The 23,244-nt window shown below is 39.5% G+C and overlaps 2 protein-coding genes across 8 annotated transcripts in view; one reads left to right on the top strand and one right to left on the bottom strand.

Annotated features, from left to right (window-relative positions):
- Window positions 1-8,977, top strand: part of EIF5B (eukaryotic translation initiation factor 5B) — a 67,756-nt gene extending 58,779 nt beyond the window's left edge. The window contains exons 16-24 of the mRNA XM_063078833.1: window positions 424-606; window positions 744-905; window positions 2,291-2,422; window positions 3,511-3,642; window positions 3,748-3,824; window positions 3,915-4,079; window positions 5,691-5,829; window positions 7,686-7,847; window positions 8,243-8,977. Of these exons, the coding sequence (XP_062934903.1) occupies window positions 424-606; window positions 744-905; window positions 2,291-2,422; window positions 3,511-3,642; window positions 3,748-3,824; window positions 3,915-4,079; window positions 5,691-5,829; window positions 7,686-7,847; window positions 8,243-8,350 (1,260 nt within the window). The 3' untranslated portion in view covers window positions 8,351-8,977. The remainder of the gene's footprint in view (window positions 1-423; window positions 607-743; window positions 906-2,290; window positions 2,423-3,510; window positions 3,643-3,747; window positions 3,825-3,914; window positions 4,080-5,690; window positions 5,830-7,685; window positions 7,848-8,242) is intronic.
- A 419-nt stretch (window positions 8,978-9,396) lies between these two features.
- REV1 (REV1 DNA directed polymerase) overlaps window positions 9,397-23,244 on the bottom strand; it is an 84,601-nt gene continuing 70,753 nt past the window's right edge. For 2 of the 7 annotated variants that reach the window (XM_063078830.1, XM_063078831.1), the window contains 11 exons: window positions 19,187-19,407; window positions 18,133-18,305; window positions 16,235-16,337; window positions 14,846-15,011; window positions 14,401-14,594; window positions 12,856-13,089; window positions 12,149-12,269; window positions 11,225-11,448; window positions 10,972-11,128; window positions 10,556-10,658; window positions 9,880-10,224 (listed from right to left, as the gene is read on the bottom strand). In XM_063078830.1, coding sequence (XP_062934900.1) covers window positions 10,113-10,224; window positions 10,556-10,658; window positions 10,972-11,128; window positions 11,225-11,448; window positions 12,149-12,269; window positions 12,856-13,089; window positions 14,401-14,594; window positions 14,846-15,011; window positions 16,235-16,337; window positions 18,133-18,305; window positions 19,187-19,407 — 1,808 coding nt within the window. In that variant the 3' untranslated portion in view covers window positions 9,880-10,112. Of the gene's footprint in view, window positions 9,819-9,872; window positions 10,225-10,555; window positions 10,659-10,971; window positions 11,129-11,224; window positions 11,449-12,148; window positions 12,270-12,855; window positions 13,090-14,400; window positions 14,595-14,845; window positions 15,012-16,234; window positions 16,338-18,132; window positions 18,306-19,186; window positions 19,408-23,244 lie in introns of those variants that run through there. The other 5 variants (XR_010021694.1, XM_063078828.1, XM_063078827.1 and 2 more) reach the window with 5 other exon arrangements.

The raw sequence follows: 23,244 nt of genomic DNA, 5'->3' as shown, positions 1-23,244 counted from the left end.
CAGAAAGCCAATATCTCATAGAACTCTCTTTGCAGCCTGAATGTTTTAATTTAAGAACCTGAGTTGCCTTAAAAAAAAAAATATCAGGGGCCGGCCCGGTGGCGCACTCGGGAGAGTGTGGCGCTCCCACCGTGGGTTGGGATCCTATATAGGAATGGCCGGTGCCAGTGAGCGCAGTGTGGGCGACACCACGCCAAGGGGTTGCGATCCCCTTACCGATCACGAAAAGACAAAAAAAAAAAAAAAAAAAAAAAATCAGTGTTCTGTAATATAATTAATCCCTACAGGATATACATGATCATTTCTAGAATGTTTATGAGGAGTTTCAGGATGATTAGCCATTTACTTATCTAGCTTCTAGTTGTTTCTATTCCAGATACCTCCTTTCATGGCTTGGCATTTTGGAATGATTTTTGCTTCTAGGGTTTGAACGCTGCGTTGTTTTATGAGAATAAAGATCCCCGCACTTTTGTGTCCTTGGTACCTACCTCCGCACATACTGGTGATGGCATGGGAAGTCTGATCTGCCTTCTTGTTGAATTAACTCAGACCATGTTGAGCAAGAGACTTGCACACTGTGAAGAGCTGAGAGCACAGGTGATGGAGGTAATGATCAGCTTTTCAGTTTATTGCCTTTTTTAAAAAAATAGAGAGTTCCTTGGGTAGAGGATTTTACTACTTTTAGATTTCATGAACATAGTGTGTTGTATGTATTTCACTTCCTTTGCAATAATGTTTGTTAGGTTAAAGCTCTCCCAGGAATGGGCACCACTATAGATGTCATATTGATCAATGGGCGTTTGAAGGAAGGAGATACAATCATTGTTCCTGGAGTAGAAGGGCCCATCGTAACTCAGATTCGAGGCCTCCTCCTGCCTCCTCCTATGAAGGAATTACGAGTGAAGGTAAGCCAAGGGGATAAGCGTTGACACATGGAAACTTATAGCGTTAGAAGTTCTTCTGAGGTTGTTTCCTCCCTTTCAGAGATGCTTGGCTTGATACATAAATGCACACATCCCTCACTCTTCCAGTTTTATTTTAGAGGTCATCATATAGGAAAGTCCATTCATTAGAGTGAAGGTGTGTGAAAGCATCTATTTATTTCCTGAAAATTAAACTACATTGTTTTGGTTCTATACTCTAACTTGTTTCTTTATAAACATTTTTTTATTGTGAAATAAAACATTCATACTGAAAAGTACACAAAACATGGAAGAAAAGTTTAACAAATTTTTAGGAAGCAACTAGATCAGGAGTCAGAACATTGCTGGCACGCAGAAGCCGTCTTTGTGTGTCTTCCTTATTGTTGTACCCTCCCTTCCCCCCTCCCTAAGAGGTAACCACAGCTGCATTTTTATAATAGTAACTAACATCCTTGTGTGTTTTTAAAAATAGTTTTAGTATCTGAGAGTGTATCCCTAAAAAATATCTATATACTTTATATAAATGGAGTTATTCTCGTGTGTGCCTTTGTATCTGTCTTCTTTAAGCTAAAACATAATTTTAAGATTTATATTCCATTGTGTGAATATATCAAGATTTACTTATTTGTTCTCCTGTTGTTGGAATATTTAGGCTGTCTCCAGCTCTTACTTACATTAATTACTAATGCTGCTGCTGCTGCTGTGAACATTCTTGTATTATCTCCTGTGCAGTTCTGCCAGTTTCATAGGAGTGGATCGCTGAGCCATCACTGATGTATAGCTCCCATTGTACTAGATAAGGCCACACTCTTGTCCACAGTGGGTGTGACAAGTTACACTCTTAACTGTAGCATTAAAATGCAGCATTAAAACTAAAGTTTTCATTGTTTCACATCTTCACCAGTTCTCTGATAATGTCAGATTTTAAAATTTTTGCTATTCTGGTGGGCGTGTAGTTCATTGCTGTCTCAGTTTGCATTTTCCTGATTGTTAATATGGCTGGTCATTGTTTTATGTTTATTAACCACTTCCTCCTTTGGGAAATGCCCATTTTTTTCTGCATTGTCTTTTTTACAGATTTATAGGAGTTGTTTATATATTCAGGATACTACACTGTTGTTGGTTTGTATGTGTTGTAATATCCTCTAATCTGTGAGTTGCCTTTTCACTTTTTTATCGTATCTTGAGAAACAGAAATATTTAATTTTAATGTTGAATTTATCAGTCTTTTATTTTGTGGTTATTGCTTTTTGTCTAGTTTAAGAAATCTTTCCCTACCCCAAGGCCACGAAGATATTGTCTCTTACATCATCTACTACTAAGCACTTTTCAAATGAATGTGGTAACAAATGTTTTTATGTCTGTAGAATCAGTATGAAAAGCATAAAGAAGTAGAAGCTGCTCAGGGGGTAAAGATTCTCGGAAAAGACCTGGAGAAAACACTGGCAGGTTTACCTCTCCTGGTAGCTTATAAAGAAGATGAAATCCCTGTTCTTAAAGTAAGTTCATTAGATATAATTTTTTTTTCTTCAAAACTATTCAAGTTCTGCCCTGTGTCAGCAGCACACATACTAGGAGTGGTGACGAAAACATGCAGCTTTGTCTTTGTGAAGCATGTTGTCTGTCGCTGCCTTAGCAAACTTTTTTTTTTCCCTGTCCGCCTCCCTTTAGCAAATTTGATGCTTTTAAATTAGTTTGTACAATTATATGATTTGGCATAAATATTTATATACACTAGAATCCTAAAATGTGCATTTTATTCAAGTAAAAAAAACAAGTCAGAAGCTAGTTGTTTGTTTTATTTTAGATACCATTATATGTAGACAGAATTGAAGAAAATCATATGAGGTACTGGGAGTCATTTTAAAGCCTGTTTGCCCATTTGTAGGAGCAGTTGGCCCAGGTCCAGCATAGTTTCACAAAAGCAGACTTTGAGTCAGTTTTTTTGTTCTCTTGCCAAAGAAAAAATACAACTGTTACCAGCACGTGGCTCTTGTGGGCTGGGGGCCACCTTTTTTCTTTACGCAGCATCAGGGAATCTGCCATCTTTGGGCCTGTGAGAGCAGGGCAGGCATGCCTCTTTGGCCAGCCCCAAGTATGGAGCAGCCTTCTGTGTCTTTATTTAATGGCTTTGATGTGCTTATTTTACTTGTTTCTGGTCAAAATCTCTTCATCTCCAGAGGAGCAGTGATGAAGGAAAGAGCTGCTGAGATCATGAGATTAGGTTAAACAATCAAGCCAGAGCTTCTGGGCTACCATAACACATTACATTCATGTGGTACTTTTAAAAGATTATTCTTATCTATTCATTGTGCTACCCATCTACAGTATTTGCCAAGTGGAGCAGAGGTTAAACATATTTCAAAGTTAGTAAACCTAAGACACACAAAGGTGATGTGGGATACATTCAGGGTATGGCCCCCAAAATCTCCTCCTCCATTCCAGCACAGGTTCTGTTATGCCTTGCTCTAAGCCTTAGTTTCGTATTTTCAGATGAGTTCGTAACCAGAAAAGCAGTACAGTTTAATTCTAGGCTGCTGAGGATAGAGTTGTGTTGACAACCTTGTCAAATCTGTTTCTTTTCAAGGATGAATTGATCCATGAGTTAAAGCAGACACTAAATGCTATCAAATTGGAAGAAAAAGGAGTTTACGTCCAGGCATCTACACTGGGCTCTTTAGAAGCTCTACTTGAATTTCTGAAAACATCTGAAGTGCCCGTAAGTAATCGTACCCAGCTGCACAAGTTGGTGGTGGTTGTGGTGTGTGGTGCTGTTACTGTTACCTGACACATACAGATAAACCCGGAAACTCTCTTTTTATAGTATTCAGGAATTAACATTGGCCCAGTCCATAAAAAAGATGTTATGAAGGCTTCAGTGATGTTGGAACATGATCCTCAGTAAGTGATTCTTCTGCTACGAAGGCTTTCACCTTCTTAAAACTGTCCTCTATGACAATGAATGATCTTTAATGTGTTTTAATCTTTTAGGTATGCAGTAATTTTGGCCTTTGATGTGAGAATTGAACGGGATGCACAAGAAATGGCTGATAGTTTAGGAGTTAGAATATTTAGTGCAGAAATTATTTATCATTTATTTGATGCCTTTACAAAATATAGACAAGACTACAAAAAACAGAAGCAAGAAGAATTTAAGTAAGTTGGTGTTTTTATTTACTTTGGATCTTTGCTAATTAAGTTAATTAAGAATCACTAAATTTCAAAAAGGAGTGTAGACAACAAAAGTGTGGCATTTGCTCATCTACGAGGTTGCATCCCGAAGCATGTAACAAACCAGAAGCCCAGCACACTGGGGACATTCCAGCAGTCTGTGAACAAGTCCTCTCTGTGGTCTTTCAGTTTATTTTCAGCTGGCAGACTTAGGTCTCATTGATGGGTTAGTAGTTGCTAAATTTGGCTGCTTTATCTATCTGGGATTTCATGGAATGGAGATAACAAAAGTAGAGTGTGGAAAACTAGGAAACAAGGTGAGGGCTCCTGTGGAGGAGAAGTCCCTTCCTCTGGGAAACATTCGGAGTGCTCACAGTGCCCACACCCCACAGGTGCTAGAGGAGTCAGCAGGGAAGCAGGCCGGGTCCCCCGCTCGTGGAGCTCAGAGGCTTGCTCTCATTCAGAGAGAACCAATAAATGTATGAGAAGTGGGGATAAGTGCAAAAAAGCAGAGTAAAGCAGGGAAGGACCTAGCTAAGTAGAGCAGTGGCTACAGGTAATAATGTGGTTGGAGAAGGCATCTCACCTCTTTAGATCTCATTGGAGTGGTGATCTGAAGGAGACAGAGTAAGCCACACAGGTCTGTGGGCAGTGGCCATGCAGAACAGTAGCACTGTGTGGCAGGATTGGGTTCAAGGGTGGAGGTAGCCACACTGGCTGAGGCAGAGTAAACCGTGGGGAGAGTGGTAGAAAACGAGGTCAGAGAAGCTGGCAGGACCCATAACACATAGGGACCAAAGGCCACAGGAAAGTGTGAGATTTTTCTATGAGTTGTGCAAGATATCATTGCTGAGGTTGTATGGTCACAATCAGATTGATTATTAACTGCCGTTATTTGGACTGTGGGTTGTTAGGGAGTCAATGGCAAGAGCCTGTCAGGAGGTTTCCATAGTCCCGGCAAGAGATTTAAGTGGTTCACATCAACATACCACAGGGATACACTTTTAAAGTAAAGCTGATTGGTAAATAATAGGATTTAGATTGGGATATGCTCACTTAGATCATGAAACCTGAAGTGAGAAGAATTACATTTGATCAGGAAGACTGCTAGATACCATTAAAGCACTTTAAGCATATGCTTGATAAGCAGGGAAATTAACCTTGTAGCAGCCTTTTGGATGGATCATTGACTTGGGAACATGGTGGAGAAAAGAAAGATATGCTTTGATGTTTGCAAGGTCCCCAAAATAGACCCCTGTTTGGTCCTCTGCCAAACAGACCTGTCCCAGGTGCTGCTGAGTCTGAGGTCTGAGGTCTTCAGGGGCTAGGTTCAGCCTCTTAGGCTGGGCAAAAAATGCTCCTGTGATACAGCATTACCGGCTCGGACTTTTTAAGAGAAGAGAAAATGAAGGAAGCACCACAGGAATAGGGGTTCCTGCGACCAGCAGCCTGTAGGGTCTGGCCTGCTTCTCTCACATGGCCTCCGAGGAAAGCTGCTTTCATCTAATGGGAAAAGCCTCATGTTTGTTTGCATTTGTTTTCTCATGTTTAAATGATTTGGGGAGCTTAAAAATACTTTTCCTTTTTTCCTTTCAGGCACATAGCAGTATTTCCCTGCAAGATGAAAATCCTCCCTCAGTATATTTTCAATTCTCGAGATCCAATAGTGATGGGGGTGACTGTGGAAGCAGGTCAGGTGAAACAGGGGACACCCATGTGTGTCCCAAGCAAAAATGTAAGTTCCAGTTATACTTAACATTTTGGGGGTTATTTCTTAAAGCAGTAAACGGGGGCCCAGGAGTGATGGCAGCACAGCTTTGTGCCTGCAGTTCACAGTACTGTGCAGCACATTTCACATGGTGCCTCCCTCTTAGCAAATGTTTACGTGTCCTTACCTCAGCAGGAAGAGAGTGGTGGAAACAAAACTGTTAAAACAAACGGTGCTTGTCATCCTCTGTTATATGTCCCTCATTATTGGTAAATATCTGTGTTCCTTAGTCAGTGCTGATTCTTAGCACCTGACCTCATTGCTTCCTTTAGGTTGCAAGGTACAGTTATTTTGTTTAATTTCGAAAAGATTCAAGCCTACTATAATGAAAACCCATATACATTTCCTCCAGGTCAGCATACGTAAGACAAATCAACATTACTTCAGCAGTATCCTGTCATTTGCAGTCCTGGTCTGCCTTTCACCAGTTGCCCCAAAGGTGTCTGTAGTAACTTCATCCGACCTGCCACTGGGGCCCAGTGCACTGCATTGGGCTTTACGTTGGTGCCTCAGTCACAGCACTCTCTCATCCATTTTGAAGAGTCAGCCCAGTTGTTTTACGAATGATCCCTCCACTTGGTGTGTTTCCTCCTGACAATGTGCATGGAACCTACACAGGTGCTGTGTGTGCTTTTCCATCACATGCTGGCGATGCCCACTCTGACTCCCTGGGAAGGTGCTAGCTGCTAAACAGCTCCCTTAGAAAGACAAATCTTACCCCTTTATAATTAGTAATTACTAAGTAACGTCTGGGGTACTTGGAGTTCCCGTGAACATCCTGTGTCTCAACAACCTTTATCCCAGTGGCTTTCATACTTACAGGTTATTCTTGCCTAAGTGAATTATTACATACATGGTTACAAAATTGTGATTTCTCTTTCCTCCCCACTTCTATAAAGAACCTTCTTCCCATTGACCTTTTTATTCAGTATCCCATAGACTGCGTTGTGGGGTTTTTTTGTTTGTTTACTTGTTGTGAAGTGTCATAATCCATTACCATTATTCTTTTTGATACTCAAATTATCCCATTTGGTCAGTAGGAGGCCATTCAAGCTGGCACCTATGTCCCTGCCACATAGTACTTTGAGCATTTTCTTCCTTTCTGGTGCAGTGAGATGCTCCAGGCTCATCTAGTACTTTCCCTGCCCCAGACCTGGTTCTTTAGAAAATGGCACTTAGAAATTGTCATTGTTTCTATACCATTTCAGTGGACTGAGCTAGGGCATTTATTTGCAGTAATTATTTTGTGTGGTTTTGGCCTCCCAAACCAAACCCAGCTCTCCCTGTTTTCACTCTTACTCTCCTGTCTTTCTCCACAAAGCAAGCAGGGTTTGTTTTTCCCACAAACTCCAAGATCATTTCACTTATCTGCTCACAACTTGTCATCCTTAACCTGCATCATGTGTCCTTGGCTACCTTTTCGACTTTGTCCTCACTGACTGCTTCAGGTAATTCGTGATTCAGAACCTTTGTGCCTGCTGTTCTCTCCTTTTAGGGTGCCTGTCACATGAAAGGGTAGAGCAGAAATAGAAACGACATTGGATCAGTTGAGCACTTGTAAAGTTTCACAAAGCACATCAGGAATCTCCTTTCATCCTTACAAAGCATCTTGCGGATGGCATAGGGTATGCAGTGGTGCCAGCCCTAGTTTGCCAATGAGAAAATTATGCTGTGGAGACCTTATGTGGTAAATGCAGGATCATACTGCTAGGGCTTTTAAAATGTGCTCTCTTGCTCCAGTTCTTATTTCATCTGTGTAGTCATGGCGCCTGTGACAGGCATGAATGCCTCTACATGCATTGTGTTTTCTGTTCTTATTTCAGTTTGTTGACATTGGAATAGTAACGAGTATTGAAATAAACCATAAACAAGTGGATGTTGCAAAAAAAGGACAAGAGGTCTGTGTCAAAATAGAACCTATCCCTGGTGAATCTCCCAAAATGTTTGGAAGACATTTTGAAGCTACAGATATTCTTGTCAGTAAGGTAAGTATTTCAGCAAAAGTGGCACATTTTAAGTAACGGGGAGTCAACTCTTTCCTGGTTACCTGTATTCAGTAGCTCTGAGCACTTAAGTTTGAACTTGGAGAATCTGATGGGACTGGTTCCTTCACTAGGGCTTGATTGTAGTAGGGCCTTGTCTTTGTTGAGGAAGGTGCCCCCCTGAGTAGAGCAGCATAGCAGGGAATGCCAGGACTTCAAGATGCCCTTCTGCCTGACTCGCCTAACAGATGTGGTGCTGGGCTTCTGTTCCCTTAGGCAGCCAAGCACTGCTCTTATTTCTGCTTATGCTTTCTTCATAATGAGCAGCATCTGGGCCACATGCTTTCTTTGGCATTTGTTACCTTCTGTTGACCCTGTTTATGCCTCGGGCATTGCAGATCAGCCGGCAGTCCATCGATGCACTCAAAGACTGGTTCAGAGATGAAATGCAGAAGAGTGACTGGCAGCTTATTGTGGAGCTGAAGAAAGTATTTGAAATCATCTAATTTTTCCACATGGTGCAGGAATCGGAGTAAATGCAATATTATGTTGTAATATCACCAACAAAAAACAAGACAAAGAATGGAACTGGACACTGATGGACTTGAGTACAGAAGGAAAAAAATAGGTGTATAAAATGTTTTCCATGAGAAACCAAGAAACTTACACTGGTTTGACAGTGGTCAATTACATGTCCCTACAGTTCCAACGTGCCTGTTCACTCACCCTTCCTTTTCCCACCCTTCTCTACTTGGCTGCTGTTTTAAAGTTTGCCCTTCCCCAAATTTGGATTTTTATTACAGATCTAAAGCTCTTTCAATTTTATACTGATTAAATCAGTACTGCAGTATTTGATTAACCAAGCTTCTGCAGATTTTGTGATTCTTGGGACTTTTTTGATGTAAAAAATTATTTATGCATATTCTTCCCACAGTGATATTTCCAGCATTCTTCTGCCATATGCCCTTAGGAATTTTTTAAAAGAGAAAATTAGGCATTCTGATATTTTATCTGCTTTGTGTGAAACCACGGTGTAAAACATAGCTGGCTGCTTTTTACTGCTTGTATAGTCATGAGAGTCCATTGTAATCATCACAGTTCCAAACTTCCAATAAAGAAAAAACAGACAACCAGTGAGCTCTGTTAGGCTTCCATGTTAGTGTAGCTTCTCTCCCATGGGTCATCCTCTTCAGAGTAAGAATTATTTTATCAGCTGTCATACCGTGTACACTAGCACATGGTAATAGAAGGGATTTTTATATATTACTCTTGGTCTACTCTGTTCTAGAAAATCCTACCATGCATACATTTTCTGATGAGATGAGTAAGCAATAATAGGAAACTGATTAACTGTATTTGGGCTTAAGTGCTTTTCCTGATGAGTGTGGGGAGTGGGTCCAAGTGAACAGGTACTCCTTTCCCCAAATTAAGAAACCTGTTAGATCTGTTACCAGAATTTCACACTATTTATACAGTGTTGAAGTCTACATGGGGTGTGTGTTTGAGGAAAAAGTTCCAAGTATTCACTAGCATAGGATTATAAATTATATTTTTATTTTTAAAAAGTGTTATGGTATACATACAGCATAGAAAAATATTTTATATATGTCTGCAAATCTGTACGAAAGTTTCTCAAGGGCCAGTAGAGACACCACCACCATCTATCAAGGATATATAATTTTCCCAGGAAAAACAACCTTCAGGTGGGTGTGTTCTAGTTTAAGATATGTAAATTTCTCCACATGGAAGAAGTAAAGATTTTCTTAATCATGCTTGGAGATAAGAATGATAAGATGGTTTAGAAGCTTTACCCTTTCTTGGAACAAGTAGAATCCCGGTCTGGGACCTCTCAGGAATTTCAAAGCTTTTAGCACGGAGCCTGTAACAGTCTGGCCTGGACGTTTTTCAGCCTTTAGGGTAATAAACAGTAGCTGCTTCCTAGAGTTGAGTTTTTAAGGATTCACAAAAAGGAGCCTGTACAAAATATACATATAGTTCTTTATTAAACAACTGTAAACACTTCACTGTAAAAATCCATAAAACTTTATAAACAAACATTTGTAAATAGAATCTATGCTACAGTAAAAGAATTCACACAGTTATTTACATGCAATACTGACAAATTTGGCACTCTTCAAAAAGAAATGTACAAAACACTTGCTTAAATTTAAAATTATAAAAACTCAGCATTACTATCATGCACTTTGCAAATACCTCACAAGCACTTATGGCACAGCTAGCGGAGAGCACCAGGCTCCCTGGTAATATTTATGTAACTTTTAATGTGCTTCCGTAAGTTTGCTGTAAAACCACCTGAACATTGTCAAGAATAAAGTCAAACGCCATATTCCAAACAGATTCCACCGATTGTTGCATCAACCTGAAAGGTGGGGGAAGAAGAAATATCGTTAGGAAAGAGCCCTAAGACTAATTCCTTCAATTGACTTTGGGGAAATAAAAAAGCTAGAACACTCAAAAATAATTCTTATGGTTTAAATCATATACTACATAAACCTCGAGGGCAACAATCTCATTTTGACCTTATTACTGAGTCAGCAGTACGGCATTTCTTTCTCCAATATTCAAACTAAAGGGCATCGCTTTTTCATTAACCCTAGAGAACACTTTGCAAGAAAATTTAAAACTTGCTCAGTACAACCTCAACCATTGTGACATGTCTTTTTTTCCCTTCGATAAAAATACTGAATTACCTTTTCATGTATTTTATAACTAGATCCAGTTTTTCCAAATCTTTTTCCTCTATTAGATCAGTACAGTATTTCACAACTTGCAGAATGTCTTCTTCCATTGGATCTAAGGAGGGGAAAAACCTCAAATGAGGACCAATGTATTTTTTTGAAAGAGAAAAGGCAGAGGTCTGTAGGGATAAAGGAAAACTACATTTCTACAACTATATCACTAAACTTATAGCTATCAAAAGAATGGGCTACAGTAAGGAACTTTTCAAAGCAAGCCCCAGAATTTAAAAGATTATGGGTAGAGCTGGTTTGAGCTTATTAGAGTTAGAAAAATTAGTTTTAATGTACATAGTTTAGTTGTTCACATTCTGAAGTCACAAGATCACTATATCCCAGTCTTGGGCCATCCAACCACAAGATAAGCCAACCTGAAATAGTAGTGATCCATTCTTTGAGCAAGGTCTTCACATCATTGAACTCAACAGCACCAGCTAGGTTGGGTGCTGGGGGTCTAACACAGCCAGATGCATCAGGCTGCAGACTGGGAAGGCCTGGCACACCTGAGGTGGAGGCAGAGTGTTCTTCCTGTTAAGAAAACAAGGACAAAAGTGCTATATTTACACATCAAGTACAGTAATATCTGATAAAGGCCAAAGTTTAAAAAGCATTTAAAAAAATTACCAGGGGCTTCTCAGCAGCAGCACGTCCTTCATGTTTTAGAAACCCGTCGATTAATTTCTGGGGACTCCCACAGGCCCCTGGCAGAGTTTTCGCAGGACTGTTAAGTAGCTTGTTTTTCAGAGGGCTCTGAATCTTTTGGGGGGAACTGATGGGGTTTTTTTTCTTGCTTTTTTTCTTATCTTTCACTGCTGCTGGCTTTAGCTGAAGTAAAGGATTCTTTGGCACTAAAAGATGATGAATATATAAGATCTTCAACAAAATGAGTCTCAATAGTGCCATGGGTTCTCTTTCCTCCCAAATACAATAGGCCCCTTCACCTGGCCCCCACCACATGCACCCTACCCCGCACCTCCTGCCAAGAGTGGGAGGTGGCGAATGGGGCAATGGCTGAAAGTGCATTCCTTCTGCCTCTCACTAATTTGTCCTTGGACATGGTGCTTAGTATAATGGGTGATCATAAGAATTAAATGAAAATTCAGCTGGCGAAGTACTTAGCATAGTACCTGCTACACTGTAGGCTCAATAAATGTTTTTTAATAGAAAATGTGGGTTTCATTGTATGTGATGCATGTCCAGAAACCTTCAGCTTTTGTGTTTTGAACCTACATCCTTTCTGTGTCAGTCTCTAGAGGACAACTAGCTTGACAAGTATTCAAAAGAATTTTGGTAATATCTTATTCAGATTCTGTTTTTACAAAAGTAAACAATGGTGTGTTTAAGTCAAGAAAGTTTACAGATGTAAATCCCACTAGGCCTATGACAACACTTACCCAATTTGTATATTTCACTCTAGACATTCCCCTAATGTGAAAAGCTCTTAAGCTGACTCACAGCTTAGACTTTGGCCATCATATACTACAATAATTATATACAAAAGCAATTTCATTTCTCTTCATTTTTGTTACATGCCACTTCCAGGCTTACCAGATGTGCTGGCTGGCTGCCGGTGAGCGCTGTTCTCTCCCTGCCTTTGTCTTTGATCATATGCTGCTTTCAGCTCCTTCTGAAGCTCAGCAGGAAGGGCAGCAAACACCTCAGGGTCCACCTAGTGGAAAAAAGGTCAAAATGAAACCTGAGTTAATTCTAAATGGTAGCTTTTGTTTCAAATCATACTTATCTGTATGAATTCTTAGTAGGTCCTCAATCTTCAAAATGTTCAGGGTAAAAGTAAGGAATTAAAGTTAGCATACTGACTCACAGGGAAAAATACTGGTAGAAAATGGGCAGCAAAACAAGAAAAATAGGGACTCAGGTTGTTACTGTCCCTGTGTATGATTGCACGTCTCCACCCTTTTGCACTGAAGTGTGGCCCAGTGATCTGCCAATGAAACAGGAGCAGAAGGTGTTCCTTTCCTACTTTTGGACAGAAGCTTTAAGTACCCACACACCATACCCTCCCCTCTACCTCCGTCACCAAGCTCAGCTGCTCCAGGGAGAGGCTGCTCTGTCAGTCTGCATGTCCTGCAGATGAGCTGGAGGATAGCCAACCCGTCCTCCCACCGTCCCCCTCAACAGACATGGGGTTAGCTACTGAGAACCACGGTGCAGAGGAGAAGGGATGAGGTATGCCCTGACATGGAGTAGGAAGGGGGAGAATACTGAATGGCAGGATGTGCCTCAGTTTACCTTACCTGTGAAAATGCTGGAAGGGCTATTACACTTATTCCTGTGTCACTGTTAGGTTCTTGAGTTTCTGGTATCTGCAACAAAACTGTCCCAACTGGCTGTGGCAAAATTCCGGTATTACAGCCATTTATGGGTTCTTTCTTTCTGTCACCATGTGGGTCTCCTTGCTGAAGAGCACGAACTTGCTCTACTTGTTCCCGGAGATCAGGTGGAAGTGCTTCTAAAACGGACTGATCGAGCTATAAAATACCAAACACCTGAAGGTAAAGCATGCTCAGAGATGACGTGTTTGGGGGAGTAAATGTACCACTTTAATTTGAACGTCTTGGAGAATGAACATAAGGTTCAGACCTAGGAAAGCCACCACTCCCAAACCAGCAGTTTTAGAATGTCCTGATCTTTTGCCATTCAAGCCTGCGTAACGTGTGGAGTCTGGAAATGACAAGTTTTTACTACTGACCATGACTACACGATCAGGTAAGTCCAAACATTCTAATGCAATGTCCCTACAGACAGGTGGTGCCTTTTTCAAGCTCAAATCTTAGATCCCACCCATGGGCAAGGGCCAGTGCCTAAAATATGTTAAATTTCTGGGATAGATAACAGAGTCCTGGGTTAGAAGTTTACCTTTCAGATGGAAAGACTACCCCCAAATACAAATAATTCTCCTGGTTTGAGAGCAGCAAGCTGGAAGAAAGGATTTCCAGAAGCTCACTTTTCTCCAGCTTGCAGACCAGAATCCCTTGCTCCTTTGGCCAGGTCCTCCCTCTGCCAATCCGTGCACATCCAGCCCTTTGGAAACATACAGGCAGTCTTCAAAAAGTTGATGGAAAGATTCGTATCATCTTTTAATTCTATTTTTCCACAAACTTTCTGAAGTGCGCTCGTACAATTCCATAAACTGGGTAGGCCAATCTTATCCCACCAGGAGCAACTATTTTTGGAACTCTGTCACCAGCAACCGGGACCCAATGTAAGCATATCATAATTTCACCTTTCCCTAGTCCTACAGCCAGTATTTACATCTCCTTCAGCCTCCTTCCACGTAGGGGAACACAGGGCCACAAAAAACCTTTCCCAATAAAGCTTAAAAGTGCTATCTTATTTTCAAGGAGCAAAGGATGCCAAAAGTATCTATAACATTTACAGCTCATACAAACTGAATTAATAGCTTAGGTTATGAAAATCATTCACTCTACTGAGAGAACTATTTGCAAATGCTGCAAAACCCTTTGACATAAAGCCTCTACTTTATACTGATCACCAAAGCTGCTTTACTGAATAGACTAAGTCCACATGATTACCATGGTCACGGACAGAAGCAGTTAACAGGACTCCCTTTCAACCATGATTTACAACTTGCAAGAGTTGCACATCTTTGCAAAAGCACTATTTTTCACCTAACCCAATTACTGCTCATTTAGAATTCAGCAATGTTCTGATTCACCCTAACAAGTGGCCCTTTTCTTGGTTACACTTAAGAAATGAAAGATTTCATTTTTCATTTGTAAGCTACTTTTGAACTTATATTTAGGAGTATAAAAATATACCTGGGAAGGTGACGGGACCTCTATACTCAGGTTAAGTCTTGATTGTACACTGACGGCGGGAGAGTGCAGACCATTCTGTTTCCCTGAAGACTCAGCTTTGCTAGTATCAGGACTGATACTTGCTGGCAGATGTGTAGAAAAGGTGCAAGTTCTAGAGGCAGATGATATTTCTAGATCCATAGCAGCCAGAAATACTACAAGTACAGAAAACACATAAAATAGCCTCTTCAGATTATCGGGGTGGTGGGGGTGGGGGAACACTTTAATCCCTGACTGTTTTCCTTCCATCCATTGCAAATAAAACTCCTTTATTATTAGATCCATAATTAAGAATGTAAATCTGTTTCTTAAAAAAAATCACATAGAACCATGCCAACTTAAAAATTTACTGCCTTTCAAGGGCATAAGGAATACCAAAACAAGAACCATGCTGATGACCACCAACCTTCCTCATGCTCCTCTTCTATGGATTTCTTAGTTTTCTGAACTTGGAAGAGATCAAGAACAGAGTGTGACCCACCAGGAAAGTGGCTTGACTGAATTGATGGGCAATTGGAACATGTGGAAAGTTTCAAATTAGTTGGAACCAGCTGATTCACTTGAATCCCAACCTAGAACCAGAATAAGGATACATTTCTTAAGAAACTAGAGTGAAAATATGAATTCAATTAAGTAAAATTCTCAGCTAATACATTTTTGTTATCTTTTGGATCTCATTTCAAGAATAAAAGGATAAATGAAAGTACTCAAACAGCCTTCTATAATGATTTATTACAAAAACTGCTTCTAGACTAGTTAGTGAGCAGTTACTCATCTTAATCTTAAGAATATTCAATTGTACTCAAATATACTGTCAGAAAATCCAAATAAGTGGAATACTATATTCCACCGATGCTCTCTAATCAACTAAGGTTTGAAAATAGGATTTAAAAAAAAAACAGTGGACAGCCTACTTTGTAACTTTCACTTTTCTTTTTAAAAATGAAGTATTCCACGATAAATAAACAAACAAATAAAATGAAGTACTTTTCAAATAAAGAACTGGGGACGAGCAGCTGGCACACTGCAGCTCACCGCCTGCCCCCCCACCCCCAAAACTTTATTATGACAGTATTTCAGGGAGAAGTTTCAATAATGTTTGGGTTAGTGACTTTAATCCTTCAACAAACCACACAGTAAGCCAAAACAAAACAAAAACTACCCTTCTCTTGTGTGTGCACACACACAACTAAACCTGCAAAGTTTAATCTTCAACTAAGAAATCTGGGCTGGCCAGTTACGTCGGTTGGTGTGGTGCTAACAGCAAGGTCAAGGGTTCAGATCCCCATACCTGCCAGCCACCAAAACCCACCACCACAAGAAGAAACCTAAGGTTTTGGCATTTTGATGGCATCTTTCATGTGTCTGTTGTTTCTCTCTAGATCATCATACTACAGACAGTACATTTCTGATTAAAAAGAACCTTAAAGCTACAAGATTTATAGATTCACATTCCTCACAGCCCCATCTAGTTCTGAGAACAGGAAGAACAAGATAATAAATGTAAAATTAGCCCTCTGTTAATTAAAAGAAAGGTACTATAAAAATCTAAGATATAAAATTATTATTCTAGGCAGAAAACAAAGAGCTTTCATAACAAATCTGACTCTTCTCTGAAAACTATAGGAGAAGACTGGGTAAGAAAGTCAGAGATTTCTTGTTTCTCTTCTTGAATTATATCAAGGGCACTGAAGACCTGCATATAAGCCCTCCACACCCCACCATGACCATTCTCAGACCAATCCCCAAATGAGAAAAACAGTAAAGAAAGAATTTCAAAATGTTACACACTTACCCCTCTCATATCCGATATATTTAGTTTCATTGCATGAAACATGTTTAGTGTAGCCTTTCCAATTACTTTTGCACTATCAGTTGCCTGGTCAAGAGTTACAGTCCTGTAAGTGATAGAATTACTTTTTTAAAGAAACAAAAACTACATTCCTGATGTATTCACTAATACCTCTAAGTTCACTAGTATGGAACTGTTTAAAGAGTTACAGAAAAGTTGTAAATAATTACAAAAAAGTTCATAAAAATGAATGAGATCGTCTCCCTTCAAAGAAGACAGTAATACCAAATTAATTACAGTGCCAGCAAGGTGGAAAGAAAAATTAAATAGAACACTGGGACTTCAAGGTAAAAAGTCTAATGGAGACCTGGCCAACTAAAAATAAGTTGAAATTTAGAAAAAGACAGATTTTAGTTAATGCATATACAAATATATACATATTTTGCAACTAAAGCATGACTGTATGGGAAGTGTAATGTTTTAGATTCTAATAGAATCCAAGATTACCTACGTTGAGGTATAGTTAATATTCTGACGAGAAGGACGAGTTCTCTGCCTTTTTTTTTTCTTTTCTTTTTTTGCAGCTGGCTGGTTTGGGGATCCGAACCCATGACCTTGTTGTTTGTTATAAGGCTATGCCTAATTATTTTGGTTCTTGACCCTCCTTTTGTTATTTTTAAAAGTAAAGCCACTGAATAATCTCAACATTTGAATATGCTCATTGTCATTACAATTCCACTTTCTCTAAGAGGCTCTATAAATAAATCAAAAAATGTGTGAACAACTTTGACAAAGGAAACATGGTAGTAGCCTATCTAAAACCCAGAAAGACCAGGATATGTGATTCTTAGATTTTTTGTGTGTGCACAAGGATTGAGCAATTTTTAGATCTTTAAGAACTCTTGCAGGAGGACCAGAGGATCCACCAGCATTACGAATTGCCAAAAATGTGCTGCACTCACCCACCATCTCCTTCAGAGCCTTTTGGGCTTCTCTGGTATGAGCAGGGTGTCCCATTGCAAACAGAGAATTACAACTCCATAACAGATTAATAGATTACTACCAGTTCTCTTTCCAAGGGAAAATTATTTAATTTTTTTGATGATCCTTTCCATGTATCTCTAACAAATAAAAGTTCCAGGCCTTAAAACAACAGATTATATTCCTAGAAAAGGCATTATAATTTGGATCTGCTTTCCCACAGAAACTATATTTAAAAAGATAATTATATTCCTGATTAACACTATATTTAAGTCCTACTCGAAATATGTGTACATCATATTTATTAAAGTAGGTAAATATAACAGTTCAAGATAGTCAATTTCATAAAAATGTATTTTATAAATTATGTTGTTTAATGTGTAGTTTATCATCCCTGTTTTCATGAACAAATGCATTAGTGATAAACTTGGGAGTTTCGTGTTTGAAAATAGTCATCTCATGACTTAGCAATATCACCATGTACATGAATGTAATGTATATGGTTGGTATGAGCTTACCTTTAATTAAACTATATAAGTCTGAATTACTATACTGAAACTTCCCTCAGGGATAAAGTTCCACCAAGTCCACGAACCCTAACAGTCCCCCTGGTCTGCAGGTCTGCAGCCATTTCCTTTCTTCCTGTCCATGCACCAAAGTTAACAGCCTGAAGACCCCAGGGAGAGGCTGCCAAAGCTCAGGATTCCCCAACAGGCTAACCTCCGTGTGCATGTGACTGGCCAAAGCTGAGTGTGGTAACCTAAGTTCAATGGCCTTGGGCTAAAGCCTGGTTCTTCAGAATGTCAAATAACACCAGAATTTACAGGTCTTTATTCAGACTCTTCCATGGTTTTATCTTCTACTAATTATGATAACCCAAAATGAAACAATTACCAGTATTCTTTTAAAAATATGCTTACCTAGTAATATTATCACAAATTCCATGGCCTCCAAATTTTGCAGTTTCTATAGGGGCCCCTGGCTTTCGTACCATGATTTTGAGAGTCAGGCGTTTACCCTTCATGCCAGCAGCTTCAAGTCGTCTTTGAATTTCTTCTGAAAGACTCAGAAGAAAACCTTCTGCCTCTTTTGGCTACAGGACAAACGTGGAAAAACTTCCATATTATTTTCCTATGTACCTAACAAGTCTTCTCAAGTATTTTATCTTTTAATGTTAAACATGTCATTTGTTATTCTGCTAAGCACTTATTAAAAATAAACATTCTATGTACCCTTAGCTATATATTAAATAAAAATACCCATCTTCCCAACAAAGCAAAAGTAATGAGTACTTTAAAGGAATTTTTCCTTTCTTATTTTTCTATGCCATTGTTAACCTGTTGAAATTCTTTTATATTTATGTCCTTATTAAGCTAATGTCTGTGAATAAAATGTGCTCCCTAACGCTGTGTCCTGCATTGCTGTGTACAGCCCAAGCACCATCTCCATTCTTAAGGACTCGTGAGTAAGTTTCAAAGAGTAGGCACAATGGGAGATTCATCAAATTTCCAATTCTTATCTTATGGTGGTGTTTGCTGACATAAATTCCAAAGACATAACCCAATCCAAATACGTATTCTGAAGGAAAAGGAAAACTACCCAACCATCTGTCCCAGAAGAATTAATAATGAGTTAGCTGAAACTTACTTTTAATGACAGCTTAAAAAGTATTTCAATGCTAAAAATACTTTTTTTTCTTCACTGGAGATCAGAATAATTATAATCTCAAGTTCTCTAAGAACTTACTCTAAAAGCATAATTTTTGAGTATCTTTCCCCAAGATCTGGGTTCCCTCAGCCTTATCTGGGGCTCTACTTTACCAGCATTGCCTCCAAACACTTTCTTGAAACTCTGGAAATACCAACAGTCATAAGACTTAATTTCAAGCATCAAGAGCTTTATGGTTTAGTTGGAGAAACAGGACTATGTAAAAATAAAAGGAACATAAGGTAAAATCTGTGAAGTGATAAGTACCTGGGTAAACCTTATTCCATAGTTGATCTCAGCTGAAACCGATTTTCTTTCCTTTTCAGTTCGAACTGGTCTATCATCCAAACCACGGCAGAACCTATAAAGCATCTGACCTGTTTTGGGACCAAATTCTTTTTGGAGTTTTGCCATGGTCATATACTGCAAGTCTCCACAAGTTTTAATTCCCAAAGATGTCAACTTAGATTCCATTGAACGTCCAACTCCTAGAAAAGGGAATATATATAGTTCTTTAACTATGAAGAATAAACTATTAACAATTTTAGTAATATGAAATAACCATTATGCACAAAACTAAAATAATCTCCTTTAAAATCTGTGACATAACTGAAGCATCTAATATACTGAAAAAGTTTTTACTGTAAAATCATGCTAGTATTGCTATTTCTAGAAATTCCACAAATACGGATGACTAAAGTTATCCAAAAAATATGATTTTTATTTATTTGTAAATAATGTCAAGATTTCTATCTTACAAAATCAACTAATGAAGTAATAGTCTCCTGTTTATACAAGTCTATAGTATGATTTACAGACATAGCAACAATCATAGAACGCTAGGGACTCTACTATGATTTCGGTGACCACCAATTTCACAATGGTTTTAGCCACATTTTCTTTGAATGGGAAATGGAACAAGAATTTACAATATAGGCCTAGATCCAAAATTGTGACTCAGTATCATACTGGACAAAAATAATACCAATGACCTGGGGATGCAGACCCCTAAGCAAACAAATTGGGGGGCATAGGGAAGCAGACATATTTATCAAAAAGATGATCTCCCTGAAGAGATATTAATCCTCCTGTAGCTGGCCCAGCATGCACAAGTCCCTATGTTCTACTTGGCAAGATGCAAGGTTTGAGCTCCACCCAAAGGGTGCTGATGAGTTGTTGCTCTATGCTGGGGTCTTAATGTCCCTCGATTTGCCCTAGAAGGTTTTGAAAATATGCATATTTAGGGTTAGAGTGACCTATGGAAGCTACAAATCTTATTAAAATGGTTCCACACCATCAAATAAATATTTTCGATCAATGAGGCAAAGACTGTATTTCTGGTCTTCTGTAGAACCAAAACAGAGCTCAGAGTGCAGTCTGCCAGCTTCTGCTCATCACTGCTACTGTTACTTCTAACTCCTATCCTCCTGAGTGGTCTTCGGTAGTGGCAAAAACCAGTCTAGTCCAGGTTCTGCCAGGACAGCATTTAGAAGCATTAATGTATGACACAAGGCTGGGAGGTTGTCACCTTTACAAAAGACCTATGGCTGTGGAGGTGGTCCAGACAAGACAATTTATTCCCTGAAGTTAGCTGAAAGGTGTTAAGGGTACTGGCTCCTATCTGTGCCATTTCAAAGTTCAAGTCAGGAGATTTGATTTCCTGTTTCCTATGATACCTTGGATTGAGATCTCAAGCAATGAAGATCTCTGGTGCATTAGGAGGGCTCCTTTTTGTGATGATTCATGGTCTTGATGATTTGTCTGTCACCTGCTCTGAATTCTGGCTCCGGGTCCAAATTAGACGAGCACCTTATGTAGATAACGTGATTCCCCAGATTTATGAGCTATCTTAGGAACTGGTGTCCTGCAACAGAGTGCTGCCTAGTTTCTTCCAATTCATTTATACTCTTACTTCATGTGGCATCAGGAAACATGAGTGCCCACGGGGCATTCTCACAGAAACTTCAGTTGCTCATGAACCAGTGTTTTTAAATATCAGAGGTTATAACTAAGTGGCACGCACTATTCAGAGAAAGTTTCCATTCATCTTTGCACCAAAAGAGATAGAGAATCTGAATAGAGCATCTGAGGAAACATCCCAAGGGCCAGTGGAAAAGAAAAACATCAACATCATCTCAAGTAGAAAACTTGGGGCCCCATCAAGAAGTATCATTTAGGAACAGAGTAGTCTGTCCCTTGCTGGATTATAACATTTTTATATCTTGGTCTTAAATGAACAAATTGAGTTATTAACTCCAGTGGTTAAGGCAACCTTCCTAACCGTGGTACTCTGACTACCGGAGGATTGCACTACCTCTTAGAAGTTGGACTAATGTGCATGGATGCTATCTTTTGCCATTTTAATAATGTCTTTTTAAAATGAATTAGCTCTGCTGTACATGTACATGAACTCTTTGGGTGGGGAAATAGGAGTTTCTCCAGACTTTTAAATTTGTAATAAAAGCAATTTTAAAAAATAAAGTTTTGAATATCTGCATAGTAAAATAAATAAAGTCCAAGTCAGAACAAAGGGCAAGTAAGAATACCAGAGACTCTGGGTTAACAATTAAAAAAAGAAGAAATCCTCCAGAAGAATACCAATCACAAAAAGGTGAGATTCTAAGTGAAACGTATCTGCTGAGTGCTTTTCACGATGAGAAGGAGAAAGCCAAAGGAATGAATAAATCCTGTACTCAGTTGGCCAAAGGTAGACAGACACTTTGCACAGCTATTTGCGTTCAGGGAAGGCTTTTTATCTATTTTTTTCTTCCCACTGTTGTCTTGCTCCCCACCCCCACAATCTGCGCATGATCTTTCCCTAGCAGATCTAGGGAGCCAATCTGTTTTCCCGAACTTGTAAGATTAGCAAGAGGCTATAACAACCCTGGATTAATTGTGTGTGCATATGTTGGGGCAGGGGGGAAACCCACAGTTTTAAGAGTATCTTGAATATATTGGAACAGAATTATTATTCATTAACAGGTGCAAAGGAAACGCTATTACATAAAACTACTAAATGAACCACAATCAGTCTAACCTAATTGAACTGCACCTCTATGGAGGAAGAAAAGCTCTTCTCCATGGAAAGCTCATCTGATGGAATGAAATGGGCCTGAGGTTGAGGTGGGGAAGGCAGGCCCGGGGGTGTAGTCTACCCCTAAACACTATGACTTTGTGTGGGGGCGGAAAAATTAAGCTTGGAGCCAGTGCCAAAACCTTGGCGAGGAGTGCTAGTTTAACTGCATCATCTAAGTGTGTGTTTAGAAGGAAACAAGGGTGTCTCTTAGAAGAAAGTAAAGGCAGGCTCGGGGCCCAAACTGAGGGCAGCCCCCAGGAAAGGAAAAGTGAAGAAAACTGTGCTCGCTTGGAACTGAGTCTCCAAGAAGAGAAGAAAACAAAGATGTGGAGGCTCCTGTTCAAGCAGCTATGGCAAAGACTTGGTATCCTGAAGGGGAACTATGACTCTGGATTAAAAGTGGCCAATTGGGCCGGCCCGTGGCTCACTTGGGAGAGTGCGGTGCTGATAAAAATGGCCAATAACATCCCCTCCCTGGCATCCAGCACTTGGCTGTCCAACACAGACATGGAGGAGTAACAGTTCAAAGAGTAAGCTCATGTGAGCGCTACAGTACATTAGTGCTGCCCAGCACAACGTTCTGCATCGGTGGGGATGTTCTCTGCTGCACTGTCCAATCCAGAAGGCATGTGCCACATGTGGCTACTGAGCATTTGACATGTGGCCAGAGTGCAACTGAGGAAATCAGTTGTTGATTTTATTTTACTTAACTTTAATTAACTCTGAATTTTACTAGCTTCACTTGGCTAGTGGCTACGTATTAGGATGCTGCACATTTTTAAGAACACCTGTGTGCTTGTGGTATTTCTCTGAGAATGGACCGAGAGATGGAAACCACAGACTGCATGCACCGACCTAGCACTGGCTGAACAAGGTTCCAAGGGTCCTTAAATTAAGGGCACATGCATAGGTGAAAAGCCTTGCAAAGATCCAAAGAACACACAGAAATGGTTCTTAGTATTGAAAAAGTTGTTGGGGACAATCCTTTCTTTCATTAGGTAAATAGATCAAATTAAGCAATTTGTTAGAGCCCCCTAAAACAAAACCTTACTATGTATTTTTCCTTCTTACGTAACTATGCTTATTATGCTCAGCACATTTTGTGCTTGGTAAACTATTATTATGAGCCATGGGACCAAAATAAAGTTGGGGGTGAAGAGAGTTACCACTGAATTTCTTCTAGAGAGCAAAGTTTCCTCACAGCATGTTCTATAAGATGTTAAAAGGTACCAAATATCTTTGGGAAATT

This window comes from Cynocephalus volans, chromosome 14 (assembly GCF_027409185.1).
Source record: "Cynocephalus volans isolate mCynVol1 chromosome 14, mCynVol1.pri, whole genome shotgun sequence".
Lineage (NCBI taxonomy): Eukaryota > Metazoa > Chordata > Mammalia > Dermoptera > Cynocephalidae > Cynocephalus > Cynocephalus volans.
The sequence above is the reverse complement of the archived record's forward strand: the minus strand, read 5'-3'. Positions and strand labels throughout refer to the sequence as shown.